Source organism: Cynocephalus volans, chromosome 3 (genome assembly GCF_027409185.1).
Source record: "Cynocephalus volans isolate mCynVol1 chromosome 3, mCynVol1.pri, whole genome shotgun sequence".
Taxonomy (NCBI): domain Eukaryota; kingdom Metazoa; phylum Chordata; class Mammalia; order Dermoptera; family Cynocephalidae; genus Cynocephalus; species Cynocephalus volans.
The window spans coordinates 94,290,089-94,316,784 of NC_084462.1; the positions used below are offsets into that span (position 1 = coordinate 94,290,089).

General features: G+C 38.4%; 1 protein-coding gene across 4 annotated transcripts in view; it reads right to left on the reverse strand.

Moving 5' to 3' along the window:
• TMEM62 (transmembrane protein 62) overlaps window positions 1–26,696 on the reverse strand; it is a 50,008-nt gene that overhangs the window by 16,647 nt on the left and 6,665 nt on the right. For all 4 annotated transcript variants that reach the window (XM_063089652.1, XM_063089651.1, XM_063089655.1 and 1 more), the window contains 7 exons: window positions 25,799–25,940; window positions 23,838–23,962; window positions 23,568–23,690; window positions 21,189–21,344; window positions 18,256–18,415; window positions 4,389–4,502; window positions 304–388 (listed from right to left, as the gene is read on the reverse strand). In XM_063089652.1, the coding sequence (XP_062945722.1) occupies window positions 304–388; window positions 4,389–4,502; window positions 18,256–18,415; window positions 21,189–21,344; window positions 23,568–23,690; window positions 23,838–23,962; window positions 25,799–25,940 (905 nt within the window). The remainder of the gene's footprint in view (window positions 1–303; window positions 389–4,388; window positions 4,503–18,255; window positions 18,416–21,188; window positions 21,345–23,567; window positions 23,691–23,837; window positions 23,963–25,798; window positions 25,941–26,696) is intronic.

Genomic DNA, 26,696 nt, shown 5'->3' on the forward strand with positions numbered 1-26,696 from the left:
CAGGTCCTTTTCTATTTAAAAGTATTTCATAAATAAATTACATTAAAAAGCTACTTATATTAAAAGTTGGTCATTTTGAGATATATTGTGATTTTCCCTCATTTTACTGCCATGTAGCAGCAAAATACTGAATTTTTTTTCAAGATAAGAATATTGTGGGAAAAGTATGATAGTTTGAAGGATGTACCTCACAGAACTCACGCAAAGACAATTTACATTGCTATTTATCACTTGATAATAGTGAGGACATTATATAATACTTTAAAATAAAGTCTTCTAAGAATAAAAAGAATCATGACTAACCTTTAAGTTCTGGGTATCCTTGATACCTAAAAGTTATGAGAATGGTAAGCTGGATCAGCACAATCAGCACAAAAAGGACCCGGGCCTGCAGAAAAATTGATGTTAATGTGAGATAGATACATATGTACAGCTTCAGTTAAGATTTTTAAAGTGGCCTCATTACCAGAAATAGAAATATCATCTGTGATACTGTGATACAATAAGAAATATATATTTTGGTCTTCATCCCCAGCTCTGGGCCAGAGCTCCTAAAACCCTTGTAATTTTCTAAGTGATAACAGTGATGGGAACATCTTTGGTTATAAGCCAGTCACACGCGGCACAACAACATTTCAGTAGTCAGACCACATATACAACATTAGTCAGAGCAATAGGCTAGGAGTGTAGTGGACTATATGGTATCTAGGCTTGTGTAAGTACACTCTGTGATGTTCACACAACGGCGAAATTGCCTAACAATACATTTCTCAGAACTTATCACTGTAGTTAAGCAAAGCATGACTGTATTTCGTTTTTGTCCCTGGCTACAGAAAAACAGCTCTGGAGTGATGGAGTGATAAAGTGAAAGGAGCAACTTTTGTTTCTTATAACAAGCCCCTTTCAAACACACCTGAGTTTATGTTAATGAGGTGACTTTTTGAAAGCCCTTAAGCATGGTGGCTGGTTGCCGGCGGGACTAACCAAATGATTAGAGGGTTAGAAGTTTTAGCTTCATACAAACCCCTCTTTCCCTTCTGGCAGGGGAGAGGGGATGCAGGTTCAATTAATCACAAATGGCCAATGATTTAATCAATCATGACTACATAATGAAGCCTCCATAAAAACACTAACTGAGGGAGTTCAGAGAGCTTCCTGGGAGGGTAGGGTATATCTGGAGAAGGCAAAGAAGCTCCACAACCCACCCCCATACCTTGCCCTATGCATCTCTTCCATTTGGCTGTTCCTGAGTTGTATCCTTTTATAGTAAACCAGTAATCTAGTAAGTAAACTGTTTTCCTGAGCTCTGTGAGCCAGTCTAGCTAATTACTGAACTCGAGGAGGGGGGTTTTGAGAACCTCTGATTTATAGCCAGTTGGTCAGAAGCACAGGTGACAACCTGGACTTAAGACTAGCATCTGAAAGGGGCTGGGGGAGTGGGCAGAAAGGGCAGTTTTGTGGGACTGAGCCCTTAACCTCTAGGGTCTGTGCTAACTCCCAGCAGTTAGTGTCAGAATTGAGTTAAATTATAGAACACTCATCCAATGTCTACCAAGAATTGGAGAATTGCTTGGTGACACATTTGGTGTTAGAAATGTTGTGTGAATATAGAGAGAGACAGTTTTCTTTTTCCTTTCTTTTTAGCATCATTAGCAAAAAATGACCCTATAAGAAAAATATGTGTTCAAAGGGAATCAACCATCTTATCTACCAATAAAGAAAATTATACATTGCCTCACCATTACTCTTTTTGAATTTAGATACTTAGACCAATATTGAAGCTAAGTAGTTTTATACAGTTTATTAAGTGATCAAATTGAAATAGTTCACTTTCACTGTACTAGGAGAAGGTTAATTTATTTTCTGTCTTAGAACATTTTCTGTCGCTCATAACAGAATACCTGAAACTGAGTAATTTATTTAAAAATGCAGTTTATTTCTTACAGTTCTGGAGGTGAGAAGTCCACTGTTAAGAGAGCACATCTGGTGAGGGCCTTCTTGGTGGGGACTCTGCAGAGTCCTAAGACGGCACAGGGTTTCACATGGTGAGGGGGCTAAGTGCTTTAATGTGCTCACTTCCTCTCCTTATAAAGCCACTAGTAAGTGGCTTTATATAAGTGCCACCCCAGTAATAACCCATTTATTCATTAATCCATTAATCCATGAATGTATTAATGCATTCATGAGGGCAAAACCACACAATCCAATCACCTTCTAAAGGCCCCACCTTTTAAATCCTATAGCTGAATTTCCCACTCTCTTAACACTACTACAATGGGGATCAAGCTTCAATATGAGTTTTGGGGGGACATTCAAGCTATAGCAATTTTGTGTTATTTAAAGTTGTGTAAGAGTTAAAAAACACAGTATGTAGTACACTGCAGGCAGAATGAGCAGAGACTTCATTTTATTTTGCTTTCTCCATCAAGAAGTCATTCACTTGGAGGTTAACTCACAGTAAAAAGGCATGTGATGTAGGTGCTTGTTTTTCAGTTTGGTCCCCAGACTATTGTTGAAATCACCTTGAGCCTGTTAGGAATGCAGAATCTCAGGCCCCATCTCAGATCTACTGAATCAGAATCTGTATTTTAGTAATATCCCCAGGTGATTCATATGTACATCAGAACTTCAGAAGCCTGGTCTAGGTGGCTATTAAAATCCCCAAAAGAAAAATGAATAAATAATCAAAAAATTGTAATAATGAAATACAAATGCCCATTAATCTTATTTTTTAAAATCTCAATTATACAAATAACACAAGAAAATTAAAACAATAATAAATTCATATTTTAAGTCTGTGAAGAATATACTAAAACTATCTCTGGGAGGTGAAATTAAGGGAGATTTAAATGTTCTTCCTAATATTTTAGTGTATGTCTTTTTTTGTATTTTATGTTAATTCCCAGGATAAATGAGATCTGAGGGAACTAAAGCATAAATTTCCACTGCTTCTCTGGAAGACAATTTAATAGCGTACATTAAAAACTAAAAAAAAAATCAATTTACTCATTCAAGAAATATTTATTGAGGGCCTACTATGTGCTAGGCATACCAAACAAAGATCCCTGCACTCATGGAGCTTATTTTAAAGAGAGGAGAAAGAGAAAAATAATGAATATAATAAATAATTTTTGTAATTATGTAATAAATAAGTAAAGTATATAAAACAGTTTGCCCACCCTTTGATCCAGCAATTCACTTCTAGGAATTTATCCCAAGAAACTGTATTATAAATACACATGAAAACTTAATTACAAGCCTCATTTATATAGTAGAGGGAAAAACTGGAAACAACTTAAAAGTTCAACAATAGGGAAATGGTTAAATAAATTAATGTATATCTATGACAATATAATGCAGCTAATATCATTCCTCAGTGGAAAAAAAAAATCAGACAGCAAAAGAGACAAAGTATAATACCATTTCATATTAAAAACTCATATACAAATGTATATGAAAGATAATAAGTAGAGAATATCATAATGAGAAATCAATGGTTATAAAGGGTAGTGTGATAAAAGAATGATGTGGGGCTGATTTCATTTTATCTATTTCTAAATTTTCCAAATTTTCTACATTGGGCATGTATTATGAAGGAAGAAATATTATTCTTTAAAAAGCCTTAATCTAGGGCCGAGCCCGTGGCGCACTCGGGTGAGTGCGGCACTGGGAGCGCGGCGACGCTCCTGCCGCGGGTTCGGATCCTGGTGCACTCACTGGCTGAGTGCCGGTCACGAAAAAGACAAAAAAAAAAAAAAAGAAAAAAAAAAAGAAAGCCTTAATCCAAGTTAGTGTAGTCCCTATAATTTCCTTTGTTATCTTGGTTTCATGGAATTGGTTAGAAACAGGTCCCAAATTATTTGTCTATGCCTCTGCTTCTTCTAATTCAAAACAACTTACACATATTTTATTCTTCTAGGCAAATAACTAAACTTTAATTGTATAAGGTTCAACTTTCTTGTCATATGATTATAGTAGTTCCCCCTTATTCATGGGTGATATGTTCCAAGACGCCCAGTGAATGCCTTAAACTACAGATAGTACCAAACCCTATATATACTATGTCTTTTCCTATAATACGTACCTATGACAAAGGTTCATTTATAAATTAGGCACAGTAGGAGACTAACAACAATAATAGTAATAAAATAGAACAATTATAACAATATACCATAATAAAAGTTATGTGGATGTGCTCTCTCTCTCTCACTCACTGAAAATACTTATTGTATGTAATATTTTCAGACTGTGGTTGGCCTCAGGTAACTGAAACCACAGAAAGCAAAATTGTGCATAAGCGGGGACTACTGTACAAGTATATTACTTTAGCACTTTGCGTTTACCAAATCCAGTAAAAATACGTGTAATGTTTAATTAAATTCACTCACCATGGTGCAGTGGTCAGCAAGGAGAATAAATGATGCCAAGGGATTAAATCTGAGATGAATGTTATCTTGAAGAGAAAATATGTGGTGAACACTCTTACTTCTTCCAGCAGAATCCTAGTTATAAGCAGAGAAGAAACTCTCATGTACATTTTAAATATGTATAATGTTCTAAAGTAAATATATTACTCACAAGAGTAAGTTTGTAATAACTTTTGTCAGTTATCTCTGAATAGCTACTTTTTTTCATTTACTTTTGATTTTCCCTGTAAGTACTTTTAGTAGCATTTCTTTTAAACTCTGTAATTCTAGACTTGCACTGGAAATATCAGCATGTACTAAATATGTATTTTCTCTTTTCTAAAAAAACAAAATCTGTATTTCTCTCTGTTCACTGAAAAGGCCTAGATTGTAGACTCAAAATACCATTTCTTACTACAAGGAACCAATGCTCTTCAGAGAAATGGCTGATTCTAGTTCTTGAGTAAGAAATGCACAAGCACTTGGAATATCTTGCCACATCAGAAAGTAAGATAATTAACAAAGACTACAGGGATTGTATCAAAGCACTTAGTGGTCAACATGATAAGGTTCCCAATCACCAAAGATAGAACAATTTGAGCATAAAAAGAACAAATGCAATGGACTGAAACATATCAAATATATATATTTTAAACCTTTTAATTCATAATGATACTAAAAATAAAAGACTCATAGGTCACTTTTGGCAGATGCTAAAGAACTAACTCATTATTCTGAAAACTAGTTTAGAAAAGAGGGCAATAGGGAAAGAATCAAGAATTTATCTTGGATTCCCTGTATGAACACTATATCTGAGTACCAAATAGATGAGGGAATTTCCTTCTTTACAGGACTATTCTAATTAGTACTCCTATAATAAGGAGAGGCAATTTGAATAACACCATTTTATAACTCTAATGAAAAAATAGATCTAAGCAAAGATCATCAATGGGTGCTAAATACTCTTAAGTGAAAGGCTGATGGAGGGATAAGCCAGCAGTGTGCTGGAGCTGGCTTGACTGGCTTACAAGGGCCAATTGTTAAATTTTCAGGAATTTTGCAGGCTGGTTAACATTGTATTGGTAGCTTAAAACCAGCCTTTTTCTTTTTTAAAGGCAAGGCAAGTGAAGCAGTGGGAGTGGGGAAGGAACAACGAAATCTGTAACTGGTTGTGATCAATTAATTGTAAACACCACTTCACTTGGACCCACCAGTAGGAATATTTATACTATGACAATTAGTACAAATCAGGGAAACGCTACAAATCAGGATCCTCCTCCCTCTCCAACCCCAGCAACCCACCCCAAGCTGGTTGTTAAATATTGACCAGCACACCATTGGATAAGGCTACCAACACTTAAATACATTGATCCATCTTAACATTACAAAAAGAGAAACAACCAGTATTCTGAGCATCCTGATAAAAGCATAAAACATCAAATGAAGTAGTCTTACCAAAAAAACAGAGACTCAAATCTGATCAAACCTCTAAATCTAACTACCAGTAAATAGAAACTGGGGGTGGGGTGAGGGGCACAAACGAACATGTTAAATAATACCATAGGGATGTAAACAGCAAAAATCCAGAATACAGAAAACTACAGGATCAACGATCTAGTTTCCAAAGCAGATAAATTGTAAGGAAAAAAAGGGGGGAGGGGGAAGAGGAAGTTATAGGGTAACTCAGGCCCAGCTTGCTGAAGAGATGAGACAAGTCAGCTAAATGCAATGTACGAGCCTTGTTTGGATTCTAATTTGAATCAACCAAATGCAAATATTGGGAAAACTAAATAGCTGGATAGTTTGATATTAAGGAATTGCTGTTTATTTTTCAGGTGTGACATGGTATCATGGTTACATTTTTAAAAATAGTCCTTATCGGCTTCCAGTCGAGATGGTGGAATAGATGGTACCCAGCGTCACACTCTCCCACAATCAATGAATTTACAACTATTAAAAAGCAACGAATGCCAAGCTGGGTCCACTGGAGCTCAGAGGAAGAGGAGGAGAGACATGTAGAATTCATGAAGGCAGGAGAGGCCACAATGAGAAAAAAAGAGGACCACTCTGAATGTTTTGAGCCCCAACCACTTCAAGGCTGGCCCTGGTGAACACACACAGCAGGAGCTGGTGAAAGCCGCTGCTGCACCCTTCACGTGAAGTTGCTTGGAGGCTGCAGGGGAGAAGAGGGCCTTGTTGGCCCCCAGGCCAGCAAGACCACTAGCAGGGTTCCTGTGAACCCACCCATGTAGGAGCAAATGAGTCATCGCATGGGACCTATGCATGGCCCATCCCATGGGAACTGTTTAAAGAGTGGGCCGCACTAGGGGAGATGGACCCACTGGGGGAACACTGGGGCACAGCATGGACAGCTGATCTGCCCTCCACTCAGCAAAGGACCACTCAGTGGAGACTGGTCAGGAATACAGAACTGCAGTGGGGTGCAGTTTGCTGAAAAGACACAGGCCCAGACCAGAGTTTCCATACTATCCAGGTGTACTGGACCTCACAAGACCCAGAAGTGCTTACAAGGTCAACAATTAAAACCTGAGCTGCACAAAAAGCCTTCCCCAGGAAATCAGCAGCAAAGCAGCAATTTAGCTCAACCACAGAGCTCAAGTGCAGGTTACCACAGGAAGTTCCCCCCAGTTTAGAAGTAAGCAAAGGACAACAAGTTAGTTCCAGTGCAGAGTTTAAGTGGTGGGGGTAGCTAATAATCCAACACAAAACTGAAAGAAAAAACCAAAGACCCACAGATCAGAGACAAAGTTCTGATATTAACCAGTAAAGATCTAACACCACCAAAGAACACCTATAAAAACTAAAAGAGCCAGAAGCCCCTTGGACTCCCAAGCCAGGGTGGGTGGAGGGCAGAGCGTCTCAGCCATGCCCCCCTGATGGCAGTATCCAGCCCAGTGACCACCATCAGGCCACCACTGAGGGTGCCCAGGGTTCCCAACCCAAGGGCCTCAGCCATGACCCCTGATGTCCTCATCAAGTGCAGCAACAACCGTCAGGCCAACGGTGGAGGCACCCTGGGCTCCCAGGCCAGGATGGGGAGGGCCAAGGGCCTCAGCCATGCACCCCTGATGTCCACATCCAGCCCAGCGACAACTATCGGGCTGCCACTGGAAGCACCCTAGGCTCCCAAGCCTGGGTGGTGGGCGGTCAAGGGCCTTGGCCATGCCCCCTGATGTCTGCATCTAGCCCAGCAACAACCACCAGGCTACTGTCAGAAGTGCCCCAGGCTCCCAAGCCAGTATGGTAGGGGGCCAAGGGCCTCAGCCACACCCCTCCAACATCACAATTGAGCCCAGCAACAACAACCAGGCTGCTGCCAGAAGTGACCTAAGGTCCCAAGCCAGGGTGGTGGGGGGCTGAGGGCCTCAGCCATGCCCTCCCAATGTCCACGTCCAGCCCATCAACAACCACCAGGTCGCTGCTAGAAGCACCCCAGGCTCCCAAGCCAGGGCAGTGGGAGGCTGAGAGCTTCAGCCACATTGCCCCAGTGTTGGAATCCAGCACAGCAATGACAATGAGGCCACTGCTGGAAGTGCCCCAGGCTCCCAAGCCAGGGCAGTGGGGACCGAGGGCCTCAGCCCTGCCCCTCCAAGGTCTGCATCCAGCTCAGTGATAACCACTAAACCACTGCCAAAAGTGCCCCAGGCTCCTGAGTAGGGGTGGTGGGGGACCAAGGGCCTCAGCTACGCACCCCTGGCGTCCGCATCGACCCCAATGACAACCACTAGGCTCCTGCTAGAAGTGCGTCAGGTTCCAAAGCTAGTGGAGGGGCAGGCCTAAGGGCCTCAGAACAAGCCCCCTGACATTGGAATCCAGCCCAGTGACAACCACAAGGCCATTGCTGGAAGCACCCTGGGCTCCCAAGCCAGGGTTGGGGGGGCCTTGAGGGCCTCAGCCAAGCCCTGCCAATGTCTGCATCCAGCCCAGTGACAACCAGCAGGCTACCACTGGAAGTGCCCTGGATTACCAAGCCAGATTGGGGGGAGCAGAGGGCCTCAGCCACACCCTGTGGATGTCCGCATCCAGCCCAGCAACAACCACCAGGTTGCCTCTGGAAGCACCCCATGCTCCTGATTTAGGGTGGTGGAGGGCTGAAGGCTTCAGCCAAACCCCACTGACATCCACATCCAGCCCAGCAATGACCACTAGTCTGCTGCCAGAAACACTCCAGGCTCCTGAGCTGGGGCGGTAGGGGGCTTTGGTCCTCAGCCACATCCCCCCCAACCTCCACATCCAGCCCAGCAACAACCACCAGGCCACCACCAGAAGCTCCCCAGGCTCCTGAGCCTGAGCAGTGGGGAGCCGAGGGCCTAAGCCATGACCCATCGATGTCTGGATCCAGCCCAGAGATGACCACTGAGCTGCTGCCAGAAGTGTCTCAGGCTCCTGAGCCTGGGCAGTGAGGGAGTCGAGGGCCTCAACCATACATGCCCCTAAGTCCGCATCCAGCCCAGCCACAACCAAGCCTCTGCCATAAGTCCCTGGGCTCCCCTGCTGGAACAAGGGTGGTGCCACAGGCCTTGACCATGCCCCGCCTTCCTCCTCCTCTCTCTCCCCCTCCCCTTTCTCCTCTTCCCCTCACTCCCAACTGCTGCACTACATCTTAGAATGTAAAATAATAGTAATAATAATAAATAAATATATTAAAATTTAAAAAAATAATAAAATAGTCTTTATCTTTTAGTGATACATATTGACATATTTAGAGATGAAATGACATCTTGGTGCAGGGAGGGGAGAAGTAGAAGGGGCATAGATGAAACAAGATTGGTAATAAATTGATAATTATTGAGACTGGCTGCTGGATACATGGGAGTTGATTATACTTATTACCTCTTTTGCATATTTTTTAAATTTCCCATCATAAAAAATTTTTAAAACAACAAAAAGAACTATAGTGGTGCTTAATCACACTTTTACTTTTCAAAACGTGCTATCAAATTATAAGTTCTTGTTTTAAAGCAGGAATTTAGAGATACAGAGATTTTTAGAGTCTGCTCTTTAATTTGGCAAGGTAGGCACAATCACCTAAACTACTGGTTCTCAAACTGTAGTGCACATTAGAATCACCTGGAGAAATTATTAAAATAGATTACTGGGTCCTATCTCCAGAGGTTCTGATTCAGTAGCTTTGGGATGGAACGTGAGAATTTGCAATTCTAACAAGTTTCCAGGTGATACTGATGCTACTAGTCCAGGATCTGTATTGAGAATTGATCTAAAGGTCTGGTTGCTACTAGGCTGCCAGAAACCTATAGATATTCAATAAATAGAGTGAGTAGGTAAAATATTAGATAATAAATTAATGTCTTCTCTCACAGATTTTGAGTTTCAAATCAGACTTATCTAAAGTTTATGATACTTAAAAAAAACAGAACTTTCCCATTAATGAATGAGGGAACTGGGTTACCTTTTTAATATTCAGTAGATTAATTTTTTAAAGTTAAACATATAAGACAGAAAACAGATCAGTGGTTTTCTGGGGATGAAGATGGAAGGAAAGAAGACTGCAGACTTTGCCCCCCGGCAGGAGAGGCTGCCTCATTTACAGGCAACAGCTTTGAAGTGTGGAGCAGGAAAAGAACTGTTTCTTAGCTGCAAAAGCGAGTCTTGAAACAGGGAACACGGTGCCAGGGCTGCTGTGGATGCAGCCAGGATCCCGGAGGCCGGGGCCGCGCTGAAGGCGGCCAGCTGCCCTATTCAGGATTCAAGGTTTCAGGCCGGCATTAAAGAAGATTCCTGGGAGCGCCTGAGCCGTGCCGTGACTGAACAGCCCGAGGCGGCAGCGGCCGAGAACACGGAAGGCGACAAACCAGAGACAGAGAGCGAGCACCCGACCTGGCACAACCCTGTGAGTGACCCTTGGCCCAGTTCTGTTCGGGGGGGCGGATGCCCACCTGGCTCCCGCCTGCATCACCAGGCCACTCACCACCCCGGTGCTGCCTCCATTTTCCCAGGTGCGGGCAGCTCCGCCCTGCTCGGCCATCACTGAGCCCTCCCACTAGCTTGGCCTGGCGCGGGGCTTTCCAGAGCCTGCAGGCCGGCCTCCCCTCCCACTCCCTCCGGGGTTCTCTGGCGGGGCTGGGGGCGGGGGGCGTCCCCGGCCAGTGTTGGGAGGGCAAGGAAGTACGGGCGGGCTGACTGTCACTCCACCACACACTGGACTCCAGCACCCGGTAAACTTCCTGTTACTGGGAGGCAGATACCATCTCTGCGGCCACCAGTTTGGAAAAAAGCCTAATGAATTTCTGGTTGGGAAGTGTGGTAGGAGAGTTCCCAGGTCTGCTTGAACCTGCCGGAGAGCAGGCTGCAGGCGGGCGCTAGACTCGGTTTATACCGGGGGGATACAAAGGTGAACAAGACCCGAGAAAGATCTACACAGTGCTACAAAGGCACCCAGAGAGACCAGTCGTCTGTGCCTAGCAAAAACCTGGTAGACTTCCTGGGCGAGGCAGCGCCAAGCAGGGTCTTGAAGGCCCAGCTGATAGACGAGGGTTGCAGAAGACATGCCCAGCCCAGCACAGTGCGCACAGAGGGGGGAGACAGGCGGCCAGGGAGGCGGAGACTCGACAGAAACCACACACCCAGTGGGGTCGCCACTGCACGATCTAACAGCCTGGGCCAGAGTACACGGAACGGGGAGAAGTCCTGCACAGGAAGTGAAAGCTCAACAGAGATCACACACCCTGTGGTACGTGATCCACCAGCCCAGCAGAGTCCAAGCTGACCAGAAAGGTGGCTCCCCGGAGAAGCCCAAGACCCGAGGCAACCACACACACAAGGCACTAGAGGCCAACTGAGCAGTCACGGAGGGAGCCATACAAAATTGGCAACCACAGCAACATCCTAGTTAGTCATTACTCTCAAACCGGTGGACTGTGCAACCCCCTGCCACAATGAATAAACACCAAAAAAAAGATACCAGAAATACAAAAAATCAAGAAAGTACACCACCAAAAGTTAATAAATCTCAAACTCTGGATCCTATAGAACAAGAAGCCCTTGAAATGACTGACAAGGAATTTCGAGTGATAATTCTAAGGAAACTGAATGAGATACAAGAAAACTCAGCTAGACATCATGATGAAATGAGGAAAAGTATACAGGATCTGAAAGAGGAAATGTACAAGGAAATTGATGTCCTGAAAAAAAATGTAGCAGAACTTGCTGAACTGAAGAAGTTATTCAACGAAATAAAAAACACAACGGAGAGTTTAACCAGCAGGCTTGTCGAAGTTGAAGAGAGAACCTCTGAACTTCAAGATGGGCTGTTTGAAATAACACAAGCAGACAAAAAGAAAGAAAAAAGAATCAAGGACATTGAAGAAAATCTGAGAGAGATATCAGATAACCATAAGTGATCAAATATTCGAGTCATGGGTATTCCAGAAGGGGAGGAAAATGGAGATTCCATTGAAAACATATTCAACAAAATAGTGGCAGAAAACTTCCCAGGTATAGGAAAAATCACAGATCTTCAGATCCAGGAAGCTCAACGATCTCCAAATGTATTCAACCCAAAAAGACCTTCTCCAAGACATGTCATAGTCAAATTGGCAAAACTCAGAGATAAAGAGAGAATCTTAAAAGCTGCAAGAGAGAAGCGTCAAATCACCTATAAGGGAGACCCAATCAGGTTAACATCAGACTTTTCATCACAAACCCTAAAAGCTAGAAAGGAATGGGATGATATTTTCAAAATACTAAAAGACAAAGATTGCCAGCCAAGAATACTCTACCCTGCAAGGCTATCCTTCCGAAATGAGGGGCAAATAGTATATTTCTCAGACAAACAAAAACTGCGGGAGTTCACTACCACAAGACCACCCTTACAAGAAATCCTCAAGGGAGTACTAGGTTTGGTTCCTGAAAAATAACTACCACTGCCATAAAAACCCAAGAAAAATCTAAACCCGCTAGTATAATAAAAACGGCATTCATGAAGAGAAAACAAGCTAACAAAAACACTATCTACAACCTAAGGAACCAACAAACACAGGAAACAAACAGTAAATCAGAAAGCAAGGAACAAAAGACACCTAAGACAACCAATAAAATGCTAGGAATAAATCAACACCTTTCAATAACAACTCTTAATGTAAAAGGCTTAAATTCCCCAATCAAAAGACACAGACTGGCTGACTGGATCAAAAAGCAGGACCCAACTATATGCTGCCTACAAGAGACCCACCTCACCCATAAAGATTCACATAGACTAAGAGTGAAAGGATGGAAAAAGATTTACCATGCAAACAGAAAAGAAAAACGAGCTGGAGTAGCTATTCTTATATCTGACAAAATAGACTTTAAACTAAAAACCATAAAAAGAGACAATGAGGGACATTACTTAATGATAAAAGGACTGATCCATCAAGAAGACATAACAATCATAAATATGTATGCACCCAATATTGGAGCAGCCAGATTTATAAAACGAACTCTATTAGACCTAAAGAAGGAAATAGACACTAATACCATAATAGCAGGGGACCTGAACACCCCACTGTCAATATTAGACAGATCATCTAGGCAAAGAATCAGTAGAGAAACACAAGATCTAAACAAGACTCTAGACCAATTGGAATTGGCAGATATCTACAGAACATTCCACCCAACAACCTCAGAATATTCATTTTTCTCATCAGCACATGGATCATTCTCCAGGATAGATCACATATTAGGTCACAAATCAAGTCTCAATAAATTCAAAAAAATTGGAATTATCCCATGTATCTTCTCAGACCACAATGGATTAAAACTAGAAATTAATAACAAACGAAACTCTGGAAACTATACAAACACATGGAAATTAAACAGCATTCTACTTAATGACATATGGGTCCAAGAAGAAATCAAGCAGGAAATCAAAAAATTTATTGAAACTAAGGAAAACAATGATACATCATACCAAAACCTGAGGGATACTGCAAAAGCAGTATTGAGGGGAAAATTTATTGCATTAAACGCTCACTTCAGAATAATGGAAAGATGGCAAGTGAACAACCTAACACTTCACCTTAAAGAACTAGAAAAACAAGAACAATCCAAACCTAAAGTTAGCAGACGGAAAGAAATCATTAAGATCAGAGCAGAACTGAATGAAATTGAAAACCAAAAAACAATTCAAAAGATCAATGAATCAAAAAGTTGGTTTTTTGAAAAGATAAATAAAATTGACAAACCATTAGCATGGCTAACAAAAAAAAGAAGAGAGAAGACTCAAATAACAAAAATTAGAAATGAAAAAGGCGATATTACAACTGATTCATCTGAAATACAAGGAATCATTCGAGACTCCTATAAACAACTATACGCCAACAAATTTGAAAATCTGGAGGAAATGGATAAATTTCTGGACACACACAAGCTCCCAAAACTGAACCGTGAAGACGTAGAAAATTTGAACAGACCAATAACAATAAAGGAGATTGAAGCTGTTATCAGAAGGCTCCCAACGAAGAAAAGCCCAGGACCAGATGGATTCACAGCAGAATTTTACCAAACATTCAAAGAGGAATTGACACCGATTCTTTACAAACTATTCCAAAAGATTGAAACGGACGCAAATCTCCCAAACTCATTCTATGAAGCAAACATCATCCTGATACCAAAACCAGGTAAAGATATAACCAAAAAAGAAAACTACAGGCCGATATCCTTGATGAATATAGATGCAAAAATCCTCACTAAAATACTAGCAAACAGAATACAGCAACACATACGAAAAATTATTCATCATGATCAAGTGGGATTCATCCCAGGGATGCAAGGTTGGTTCAACACACGCAAATCAATAAATGTGATACACCATATTAATAAACTCAAACACAAGGACCATATGATCATCTCTATAGATGCTGAAAAAGCATTTGATAAAGTTCAGCACTCAGTCATGACAAAGACCCTCTATAAGTTAGGTATAGAGGGAAAGTATCTCAACATAATTAAAGCCATATATGCCAAACCCACTGCCAATATCATCCTGAATGGGGAAAAGCTGAAAGCTTTTCCTTTAAGAACAGGAACTAGACAAGGATGCCCACTCTCACCACTCCTATTCGACATAGTGTTGGAAGTACTAGCCAGAGCAATCAGAGAAGGAAATAAAGGGCATCCAGATTGGAAAAGATGAAGTCAAACTGTCCCTGTTTGCAGATGACATGATCCTATATATTGAACAGCCTAAAACCTCTACAAAAAAACTCTTAGAATTGATAAATGATTTCAGCACAGTAGCAGGATACAAAATCAACACACAAAAATCAGTAGCATTTCTCTTCTCCAATAGTGAACATGCAGAACGAGAAATCAAGAAAGCCTGCCCATTTACAATAGCCACCAAAAAAATAAAATACTTAGGAATTGAGTTAACCAAGGAGGTGAAAAATCTCTATAATGAGAACTACAAACCACTGCTGAGAGAAATTAGAGAGGATACAAGAAGATGGAAAGATATCCCATGCTCTTGGATTGGAAGAATCAACATAGTGAAAATGTCCATGCTACCCAAAGTGATATACAAATTCAATGCAATCCCCATCAAAATTCCAATGACATTTTTCTCAGAAATGGAAAGAACTATCCAGACATTTTTATGGAATAACAAAAGACCACGCATAGCCAAAGCAATGCTGAGCAAAAAAAATAAAGCTGGAGGCATAACACTACCGGACTTTAAGCTATACTACAAAGCTATAATAACCAAAACAGTATGGTAGTGGCATAAAAACAGACACACTGACCAATGGAATAGAATAGAGAATCCAGAAATCAACCCACACACTTACTGCCATCTGATCTTTGACAAAGGCACCAAGCCTATTCACTGGGGAAGGGACTGCCTCTTCAGCAAATGGTGCTGGGAGAACTGGATATCCATATGCTGGAGAATGAAACTAGATCCATACCTCTCACCGTATACTAAAATCAACTCAAAATGGATTAAGGATTTAAATATACACCCTGAAACAATAAAACTTCTTAAAGAAAACATAGGAGAAACACTTCAGGAAATAGGACTGGGCACAGACTTCATGAATACAACCCCAAAAGCACGGGCAACCAAAGGAAAAATAAACAAATGGGATTATATCAAACTAAAAAGCTTCTGCACAGCAAAAGAAACAATTAACAGAGTTAAAAGACAACCAACAGAGTGGGAGAAAATATTTGCAAAATATACATCTGACAAAGGATTAATATCCAGAATATATAAGGAACTCAAACAACTTTACAAGAAGAAAACAAGCAACCCAATTAAAAAATGGGCAAAAGAGCTAAGTAGGCATTTCTCTAAGGAAGATATACAAATGGCCAACAGACATATGAAAAAATGCTCAACATCACTCAGCATCCGGGAAATGCAAATCAAAACCACATTGAGATACCATCTAACCCCAGTTAGGATGGCTAAAATCCAAAAGACTATGAACGATAAATGCTGGCGAGGCTGCGGAGAAAAAGGAACTCTCATACATTGTTGGTGGGACTGCAAAATGGTGCAGCCTCTATGGAAAATGGTATGGAGGTTCCTCAAACAATTGCAGATAGATCTACCATACGACCCAGCTATCCCACTGTTGGGAATATACCCAGAGGAATGGAAATCATCAAGTCGATGGTATACCTGTTCCCCAATGTTTATCACAGCACTCTTTACAATAGCCAAGAGTTGGAACCAGCCCAAATGCCCATCATCAGATGAGTGGATATGGAAAATGTGGTACATCTACACAATGGAATACTACTCAGCTATAAAAACGAATGAAATACTGCCATTTGCAACAACATGGATGGACCTTGAGAGAATTATATTAAGTGAAACAAGTCAGGCACAGAAAGAGAAATACCACATGTTCTCACTTATTGGTGGGAGCTAAAAATTAATATATAAATTCACACACACACACACACACACACACACACACACACACACACACACAAAAACCGGGGGGGGGGAGAAGATATAACAACCACAATTATTTGAAGTTGATACGACAAGCAAACAGAAAGGACATTGTTGGGGGGGAGGGGGGGAGGGAGAAGGGAGGGAGGTCTTGGTGATGGGGAGCAATAATCAGCTACAATCTATATCGACAAAATAAAATAAAAATAAATAAAAATAAATAAAAAATAAATAAACTTAAAAAAAAAAAAAAAAAACAACCACAATTATTTGAAGTTGATACGACAACTAAACAGAAAGGACATTGTTGGGGGGGAGGGGGGGAGGGAGAAGGGAGGGAGGTTTTGGTGATGGGGAGCAATAATCAGCCACAATGTATATTGACAAAATAAAATTTTTAAAAAAAAGAAGACTGCAAAAGTGCTCAAGAAAATTTTGAGGGAAATGTATCATACTGATTGTAGTGATGACTTCAAGGATATATTCATGTCAAAATTTATCAGATTGTACACTTTAAATACGTAGAGTTTATTGCGTTTAAATTACAACACAATAATGTTGTAAGAAATGTTAAACATATAAAAAGTATGTGGTTTTACATTTTTACTAAGGATTCAACTAAGCAGACAGAAATGTTTCAATAAATGTGAGCTATGGAGTTTTCTCTATAAAACTACAGAAGCTGGATATCTTATTAAGAAAATAATACACTGAGGTTCTGAGGCAATCCACAGATCTGGGAGTTTCCCATTCCTATAGTGGGCAGGTCTCCTACAATTACTCCTACTTCTTCCCCTTGAATGTAAAGATGGGGAAAAATTTATTCTAGGTGCACTTGTACCTTCAAGTCTCTTTAAAATGATCCAACTTCTAATATGAAAACATTAAGAGTTCATGTCCAGTCATCCCTCCTTCTACATCCTCTCTGTAAGTTTCTTCTTCCTCATATGCAGAACACTTCAAAGAAAAGTGGCATAGCAAAGTGCACATACAAGTTTCCCCATCTATGAACTGAGGATAAAACTAACCACCACATAGCATTGTTATATGGATTAAGTAAAAAATTCTAAGTGCCTGGCATTGCCTTAGAAGGAGCTCAGTAAATAGTTCCTTCCTGCTCAACTTTATTTTTGGGGGTTTTTGTGGTGGGTGGAGAAGATAATGAAAATAACTACATGTGTTTTCTGTAGAATTATTTGGTGTTTCACATTAAGACTTTACAAGATTAAACAGTTCAAAACTATCAAAAACTGTCATCAAATCATAAAGTTGTAGAAACTGACTTTTTTTTTTTTAAGAAACTCATTTCTGAGCACAGCTTGTCCTCTGAAGAGTTTGATGAAACTGCTCTATTTTGGTAATGATTATCACATTTTACTCTAGCACGGTGCTAATGAATTAAATGCCCCACGTTGAATCAGAAAAGGACAGGCAGACTATTACTGCATATGCTAACAATACACAGTCTCCAAACAAAAAAGTTCCTTTGATGCCTTGAAAATTCTGTGTCCTGGAGCTTTCAAATGGTGACACAATTTTCTTACACTTAGAAATAGCAACCAAAGGCAGAGATACATAAATACATAGTTTCTGACCTATTCTATTGGTTTTGGCTATATTGGGAAATTTGCCCCCATTATTAAAAGACTCTGGCCAAACTTGGAAGAAAACAAGAGAATGAATCTCTGGGGCTAAAAAAGGGGGGGACTGTGGCCAGTAGTTGAAACTCTTTCTCTGCCCAGTTATTAGTCTAATAGCAGAATTACTCCAGAGTGCTCCTTTTCAGAATATACTAAATTCAGTGTATTGAAATTTTTTCATTAAACTTAGTTTCTTTACCAATTGACTGAAAAAATTCCAAATCAGAGTTCATTGTGGCTATAACCTAATCATTTACATAGCAAATATAAATTATTAACTTACCTGGACAATTACTTCTATGTTATGTGCCCCATTACTGTAGTTTCTGGGGTTCCACTTCAGTATGAAAATAGGACCAGATAAATGAATAGCTTGCCCTAAATGAACTCCATCAATCTTAACTGCGACAGAAGTAATGGAGGATAAGGAAAAGGCCAAAATTCTAAAATGAGAGCATATATAAAATGCATGGTTTTAGGTATGTGTCATTGTTTTAATAAAGGAGAATAACTCCACTGTAACCTGAAAATAGAGACATATAGGCAGAACCATTATATTGTATAACTGTAGGGACCACTACTCATATGATCTGGTGTCTTTAGGAATGTGGTTTTTGGACTTGTACAATTCAGCAAATCTGAACTGGTGAGAAATCAGGAACTATTCTTTTACTTTTTAAAAAGGAAAATCAATTTATTTTTAACAAATCCAGCTAGGGTAGATGAAAACTTCTTTCTGAAAAAAAATCCTGAAGTCCTGGTTTTTCTCTTAAGAAAAGAATATAGGGTAAATGTCTAGATGTCTTACTCTGTTAATCTAATGTCAAGCATACCATCTACTCATTTAGTTCCACATGTATCTTCCTGGAAAAAGCAAGGTCACAATTAAGGAAGGGCTATCAGACACTTTCAAAGATATCCAGCTAATCCCTGATATCCAGCTCCCATCAAAAAATCTGACAGAGACATGTGTTCCACTCCATTAGTGATTAAAAATAAATGTACTCATCTTCTCACCATTTCTTTTAGATTAATTAGTAAATACCTTTTAAAGTATAATAATGATGAGTGCTGTGCATTTGGCATTCTTGCTTAAATTAATATCTGGGTAATTATCCAGTAATTTAAAATAACTGGGTATATCCAAAAAGAAGTGAAAGCAAGGATACAAACAGATATTTGTATACCCATATTTATAGAAGCATTATTCAATACAGTTTGAATATCCCTTATCCAAAATGCTTGGGACCAGAAGTGTTTTGAATTTCAGATTTTTTCAGATTTTGGAATATTTGCATATACATAATGAGATATCTTGTGGATAGGATCCAAGTCTAAACATGAAATTCATTTATGTTTCACCTACACCTACACATTCAGGGGTGAAGGTAATTTTATATAATATTTACAATAATTTTGTGCGTGAAAAAAAAGGTTATGTACTTTGAACCATCAGAAAACAAAGATGTCACTATTTCAGCCACTCACGTGGATAATCTGTGGTGGTTTGGCATCACCATCATTCCTGATTCCGAATTTACATGTTACTGATAAGCAATCATTTTCCTATACTTATTCACACATACATATTTAATAGTAAAAAAATTGACATAACCACAAATAGTGTGAAAAAATAATGTGTCAGGTGTAGAATTTCCCACTTATGGCATCATGTCAGCACTCAAGAAGTTTCAGATTTTGGAGCATTTCAGGTTTTAAATTTTGGGGTTAGGGATGTTCAACCTATACAGCCAAAAGGTGGAAGTAACACAAGTGTCCATCAACAGATGGATGGATAAATAAAATGTGGTGTGTAAATACAATGGAATATTATTCAGCTTTAAAAAAGGAAAGAAATTTGGACATATGCTACAACATGGATAAACCTTGAGGACATTACGTTAAGTGAAACAGGCCAGCCAGAAAAGGACAAGTTATGATTCCACGTATTATGATCTACCTAGTGTAGTCAAATTCACAGCGACAGAAAGTAGAATGGTGGTTGCCAGGGGCTGGGGAAAGTGGGGAACAGGGAGCTACTGTTTAATGGGCACAGAGTTTCAGTTTTAGAAGATGAAAAGTTCTGGAGATGGACAGTGGTGATAGTTGCACAACAATGTGAATTTAATGCCACTGAACTGTACACTTAAAATGGTTAAAATGGTACATTTTATCAAGATTTAAAACAATACTGATTTTAGCTCCAAAAAGAAAAAATTGGGCAGTCTTTACCAACAGTCATGAAAGAATTCAAACTCTTTCACCTAGAATCCCTTTCTAAAGTTATTCAATTGAAGGAAGAATCTATATGTACCAGATGTTCATCCCCAAACAAACAAAAAACCTAAAAGTTCACTATTAAGATAGCAAAATGGTTAAATTGTGGTACATTTTCTGTGTTGAAAGAAAAAAAAAAAGGAATTAGAATAGACTGTGCCCTATGATTGTAACTATGTAAAAAACATACCTAAAAGAAACTGCCTGAGAAGGAACACTCAGAAATGTTAATAATAGTTCTATTGGAGGTGGGGGAAAAAAACACACTTATAATCCCATCATCCTGTTTTCCAAAGGCTGTTATGGTGTATTACTTTTCAAAATAAATTAAAAAGAGTATATTAAAAAGAGTGCTCTTACATTTGAGAAACAATATATGTCACTTTGCAAAAAGAATGTTACTGTCCATTAAGGTTCTATTAATCTACATCATCAAATTCACATGCCAACTGAATTTTCAATTCCACATGGATTATATAGCGTTTGCTTTTTTGGAAGGCTTTGTAGCAAATTTTAAAAAAACATTTCTTATTTATAATGTAAACTTTTAAAAGTAGGATACAAAGAGATATGTATACTATGATTATAGCAATGTAAAAACATGCAAATAAAAAGTCTGGAACAAAAATAACAATGGTAGAATTATGGGTGTCTTCCTTATAAAACCATGGTCACAGGTTTGGATCCTCATATTGGCCAGCGACCAAAAAAAAAAAAATTATGGGTTTTGGGATGGTTTTAAATATTTCATCAACTTAAAAAAATTACACATTTTTTAACTGAATGGAAACAAAATAGTAATAAAAAGTTATCTTTACATAATGTTTACACTGAGAAAACTAAAGTGGGGCATCTCATAGCTTTCATATGGGAATGAAATCACGATTTATTCTCCATCAATATCAAACTGAAAGTAAATTATGGAAAATTGCTACATACCTGATGTGTGTTGAATGAAGGAGTCTTTCTAGTGGTTCATGTTTAGCACAACTATAAAGGAGTGATTTAGGATTGGTTATAAGAACCACAGGCCACTTGCCAAAGATCAAATCCGCAAAGCTAAAGAGGTCATGATCAAAAGCAAAGATCCGGTACCTAGAGACCAGATGACAATATGGTAATTTAGTCACTTTATGTTTTTAGAGGGCATGAAGGTAATATACAGAATAAATGTAAAAATACAAAACTAGGACTTTTTTACATGATGTATTTGAACATGGGGTAAATAATATTGTTTCTCTTTCTTCCCTTGCCCCTATCACTTTATCCTTCACATTTGTTACATCAACTGGGCTTTGATTAAGGCAATCAACCATGCCTGGTACATAGCATGCACTCTTTAATTTTTAAATAAATACTTCTTGAATTAACTCTATACTTTAAGACTATTTTGAACCTAAGACATTCATCATAAGCCTAATGTCTGACATTCTTCATCCTAACAACAATTAAAATAGTTGTAAATACAATTAGAAACCCTTCAAACTTCTTCTGAAACTTTATTTCTATAATTTCAAAGAAATTAAAGTTAAATTGTTTTGATTTTCCAAATGCAATGAAAGTATAAAATATTTATTAAAGAGTAACCAAAGCTGTATATTTTCTAACTTTTATAACTGAGAAAAGAAATTAACTATGGCAGAAACAACAGTGCTCACCAAATATTCAATGTGATCCCTTGCATTCCCCAGCCTCCCTGGTACTAGGTTGGGACCATGTGATTAGTTCTGGCCAATGGGCTATGAATGGAAGTGACATGTATCACACTAATGGTCCAAAGTACCTAACAGTGGGTGTCAGTGCTCTGTGCTTTCTTGCCTGCCCTGGAACTGACATATTGAAATAGTGGCAATGTAAGATGGAGGAATTCTGAATCCCTTAGTCATCCCATGGAGGAGAGTTGCCCTGACTCATAGTGGATTTATATGAATGAAAAATAAATGTTTGTTGTGTTAAGCCACCAATATTTCTGGATTTATTTGCATTCACAACAAGGCCTAGACTAATATTACCAATATACTAAATGTTTTTAAAAATTATTTGATAGTAACTAATACAGTTTAAATGTTTATAAGGACAGGTAAAGGTTAGGGCCTTTGAATAAACTCTAGGTAAAACCCCAGAGTTGGAACACAGGAAAGGCACTGAGAAACAAAAGAAAATAAATGGTTTCATAATTAACATGACAACTTATAACATTCAAAAGAAATAAAGAAACTGATCAAGGATTAGGAAGGCTATCTGACAAAAGGCGATCACAGCGCAGCCTACAACCTCAGGCATGAATAGACAGGTCTTAGCTAAAGTAACTATAGTTGCTTTATATAGTTGCTCTTTATACTTGTAGTAATTACAGGCTTCAAGTATAACGCTTATATAGTTTCTAGAAAAGCCAACCAAAATAAGGAAGTACTTCCAAGATGTAAAGCTGCTTTTTAATATTGGTTAAAAATAGAAAGATAACATATTCAGCTCAGCAAATATTTGTTGTGTACCTAATATCCTTAGAGCACTGGGTTCAAGTAAATTAAATAACTGTAATAGTTAAACAATGAGATGATATTCTTCTATACTTAAACTATTTCAAATATTTCTTAAAAAAAAGAAAAAATATATATTTAACTATACTATAGGCTTTTGATAAATAAGTTGTTTTCTGCTAAAGAGACTTCAATCTTAATAGAACAAACTATCATCTACTTAAGGAACTTAAGTCACTAACATCTTCTAGAAATAACTAGAATGGAAGAAATAAAAATATTGGGGAAAAATGACACTTCTAGCATTTTTCAAAGTGTGGTACATAGACCACGTGGTGGGCTTTTTTAAAACGTAGTTTCTTGTGCCCTAATCCGGACCAACACAATCAAAATCTCTAGAGACAGGGCCTGGAAATTTTTATTTTTCTGAATAAGCTTCTCCATAATCTTTGTTCACACCATTTTGAGACTATTTCCTAATGAATGTGTGTTGAAAATCCAGTACAGCATAGTGATGGTACATCACTGCTGCAACAAGTTTTTTGCAAAATGACAAAGACTGCCAGATATACATATTACTTTAAAAAGATTGAAATCACGGGGCTAGCCTGTTAGCTCAGTTGGTTAGAGCAGAGAGTTGTAACACCAAGGTCAAAAGTTTGGATCCCCTTACTGGCCAGCCACCAAAAAATATATACATAAATAAAAAACAAAAATAAAAACAGAAATTTCACATGTTTTCCTTAACTGGGATCACCCATGCTATCAATAAGAAAATTATCATTGCTTTAGCAAAACTGATGTGTGTAAATTTTATTTTGTTGGGTAGTTCTCTTACCTTCTATTATCCTTCCAGTCTCCCACCTCAAGTTCCAAAGTGCCCTGGAAGTGACGAGTGTGCAAAACAGGCATCAGTCCACCAAGTGTATGGAGGTGCCCACACAAATAAGCTATAGCCGAACTAACCGATGAAAAATAAAAGAAATAAATGAACAAAGATAACTTAAGCTGCCAAACTAATAAAAATATCTCTTCAGGAAAGCATGATAGGTACAGCAACATAAAAGAACTAAAAACAATTAATTTTGGTTTTGGAAGCATGTCTCACCTCATTACTGACCGGATTCCTGGTGATGGAGAAAGGGTAGTAGATGTTGTAAAATGTCCAAACCAAATTGTATGATTGCTCCGACTACTTTCCTTGGCCAGTAATAACAGCTCCTCCATCCGTTTCTAAAATGGGAGAAAAATGAAAGGACCTTTAATTAGGGTTCAAGCTGAAATCTAATGTCAACAGATTTTTAAAAAACCCTGGGGTTTAATAATAATTATTATATTGTAGTGCTTAACTCTACTAGTTACTGACCTATAAGGACCTCTGTAGTTTCAAACTGTAGTCACATACATTATATTGATCCTAAAAATAACTCTGTAATAAGTAAAATAGGTATTATCCCCATTCGATAGATAAGGAAACTAAGAAATAAAGAAGATGCCACTAATGTTTTGAGCTTTGCATACCACATTGCAATTAATAGAGGACACTGAAACTAAACTTCTGAAATTACATGTACATATGACCACAAAAAGACTTGTACCCAAATGTTCATAACAGCTCTACTCATAATAGCCCCAAACTAGAAACCATCAGTAAATTGTGGTATATCCATACAATGGAATACTACTCAGCAGTAGGAAGGAAAGAACTACTGATACACACAACCATACAGATGAATATGAGAAACATTATACGGAGCAAAAGAAGCCAGCCCCAAGAGTACACTCTATATGATTTCATTAACAGAAAATTTTAGAACAAACAAAACTAATCTATACTGATAGAAAACCAATCAGTGGTTCCCTAGGGGTTAAAGACAGACTGTACAAGGAAACTTTCTAGGGTGAGAGAAATGTTCTATGTTTTAATTGTGGTGCTGGTTATATCAGTATATTTCTCAAAACACTTAAAATGAATGTATTTTATTGTATTTAAACCATACGTCACAAAGTTGATTTCAAAAAATAACTTGAACATATGTAAGTATGCATTAATATTATCTGTAAAGTGCTTATAGCAACAAATTTCTGGGTCCTACTCTCAGGGTTTCTAATTTGGCGAGTCTAGAGTAAGCCAGGGAATCCACATTTTATAACACTCCAGTTAATTTTTATGCACATAATCCTTGAATTATACCTTAAAAACACTATTCTAAGAAACAAGATTTAAAATAAAGTTGATCAACTCTGACTAAAGACACTTGATAGATAGGAAACAAAATATAACCTAATTAAATACAATGCCTAAAATAACACAATGCATTTGACAATATTCTGTTCATTTGATTTCAAGATCTTTCGAACCCTCTTATAACTCTGAACCTCTTAATTCTAACTTAGCAAATTCTGCTCTTTATTATAGTTACTTTCGTTCTGGTCTTATACCTTACCACTAGATTATAACACTCTAAGAGACCAATGACTTTATCTTATCACCTTTGTATTCTTACATATGGGCACATATGTCTTTGCTTAGGGGCATGTACTCATTCAATAATGAGTTGGCATTTGTTATATCAAAAAATGAGAGGTTCTCAGATGTGACCCTCCAGGCTGTTTCAAGCCAGCAATAGTTTTTACCTAGGCTTGCCAAAAATACTTTAAAAGAAATTTATCTACTTCAGTAGTTGTCCTTCTCTTAACTAAAAAAATAGAGACCACTAGTTAGAATTGGCAATTGTGGGGATTTAGGAATATACCATATAACACACAAAGCTGAAGGCCCTGTACCTTACAAAGTGCATCCTGCACTTGGTAAATATTTAATAAATGTTTCCTGAATAAATATAAAATGTGAGGTACTTCTTTCCCAGATTTTGAAGAGAGAACAGGCATAGCAATAAGTATTGAAGTAACTAGTAAGTTCTAGCCATACCTGTAACCATAGTAAAATTTTTCTTGAGCATTGCTAGATAAGAATTCATTTACCTAGGATAACTTTAAGTGATCCACATGTATCTGAGAAAAACTAAAATAGGTAAGCTACAAGGGAAAGTGAGATTTTTACTGTACCTTATCTAAAATTCCAAAGAAATTATAGGGTCTCTTAGGCCCTGGAGTTTTGGTAGCATCCACAGAGATGAAAGAATAGTTGCCAAAGGGAGTACTGTGGATATAATGGAAAGAACCATCTCTACGCACAGCAGAGTATTTCCTAAAAAATACAAGAGAGAAAAGTTTTAGTGCAATCATAAAGACAGAATGAATTTGAACTCCTTCCCTGATATCACACTAGATTTTTGCCTCCCTTTGAAAAGATTTACTGATCTGACAGAAAAATACACCAAAGTGGATCCACGATGGATAAATTAATTTTTAAAAATTTCAAAGCTTTTTTTCCCATTGTCTCCAAACTCATGCAAACTAATGCATCAATAACCAAACACAGGACCATGAATAAACCAGGGAAATAAGATTATTTTAGGCAGTCCACTAAACATTAAAAAATAAATAAATAAATCAGAATCCACTGAAATGGTACTTACCAATCATTAAAAAATTTAGTGAGGGACTACTAAGTATCTAGCAGATTTCTTGGTGCAGTGAGATACAAAAAGTGTTCACTTCCTGAAACAGGACCATAGAGGCTTAATTCACAAGAAAGACTTGCAAAGACTTGTAAAGGTCTGGGTCTGTAAGTCTTTCTCTGTTCCTAAAAATATATAGATAGCATACACACGGTCCACATCCAGTAATGAAAGTCCATCACAAGTTTAAGTGTCAACAGTGTTCAGCTGTCCACAAAACTGAATGGTGAAGAGCAGGGAGAAAATATGGGTAACATAGTACAAAGTAGGCACTCATTAAGTATTTGCTGAATAAATGAGAAGGAAAGTATAGATTATGTTGGGAGCACACCTATATTATTCAAATGTCAGAAAGTAAGATCCTTAAATTGACTTCCAATCAA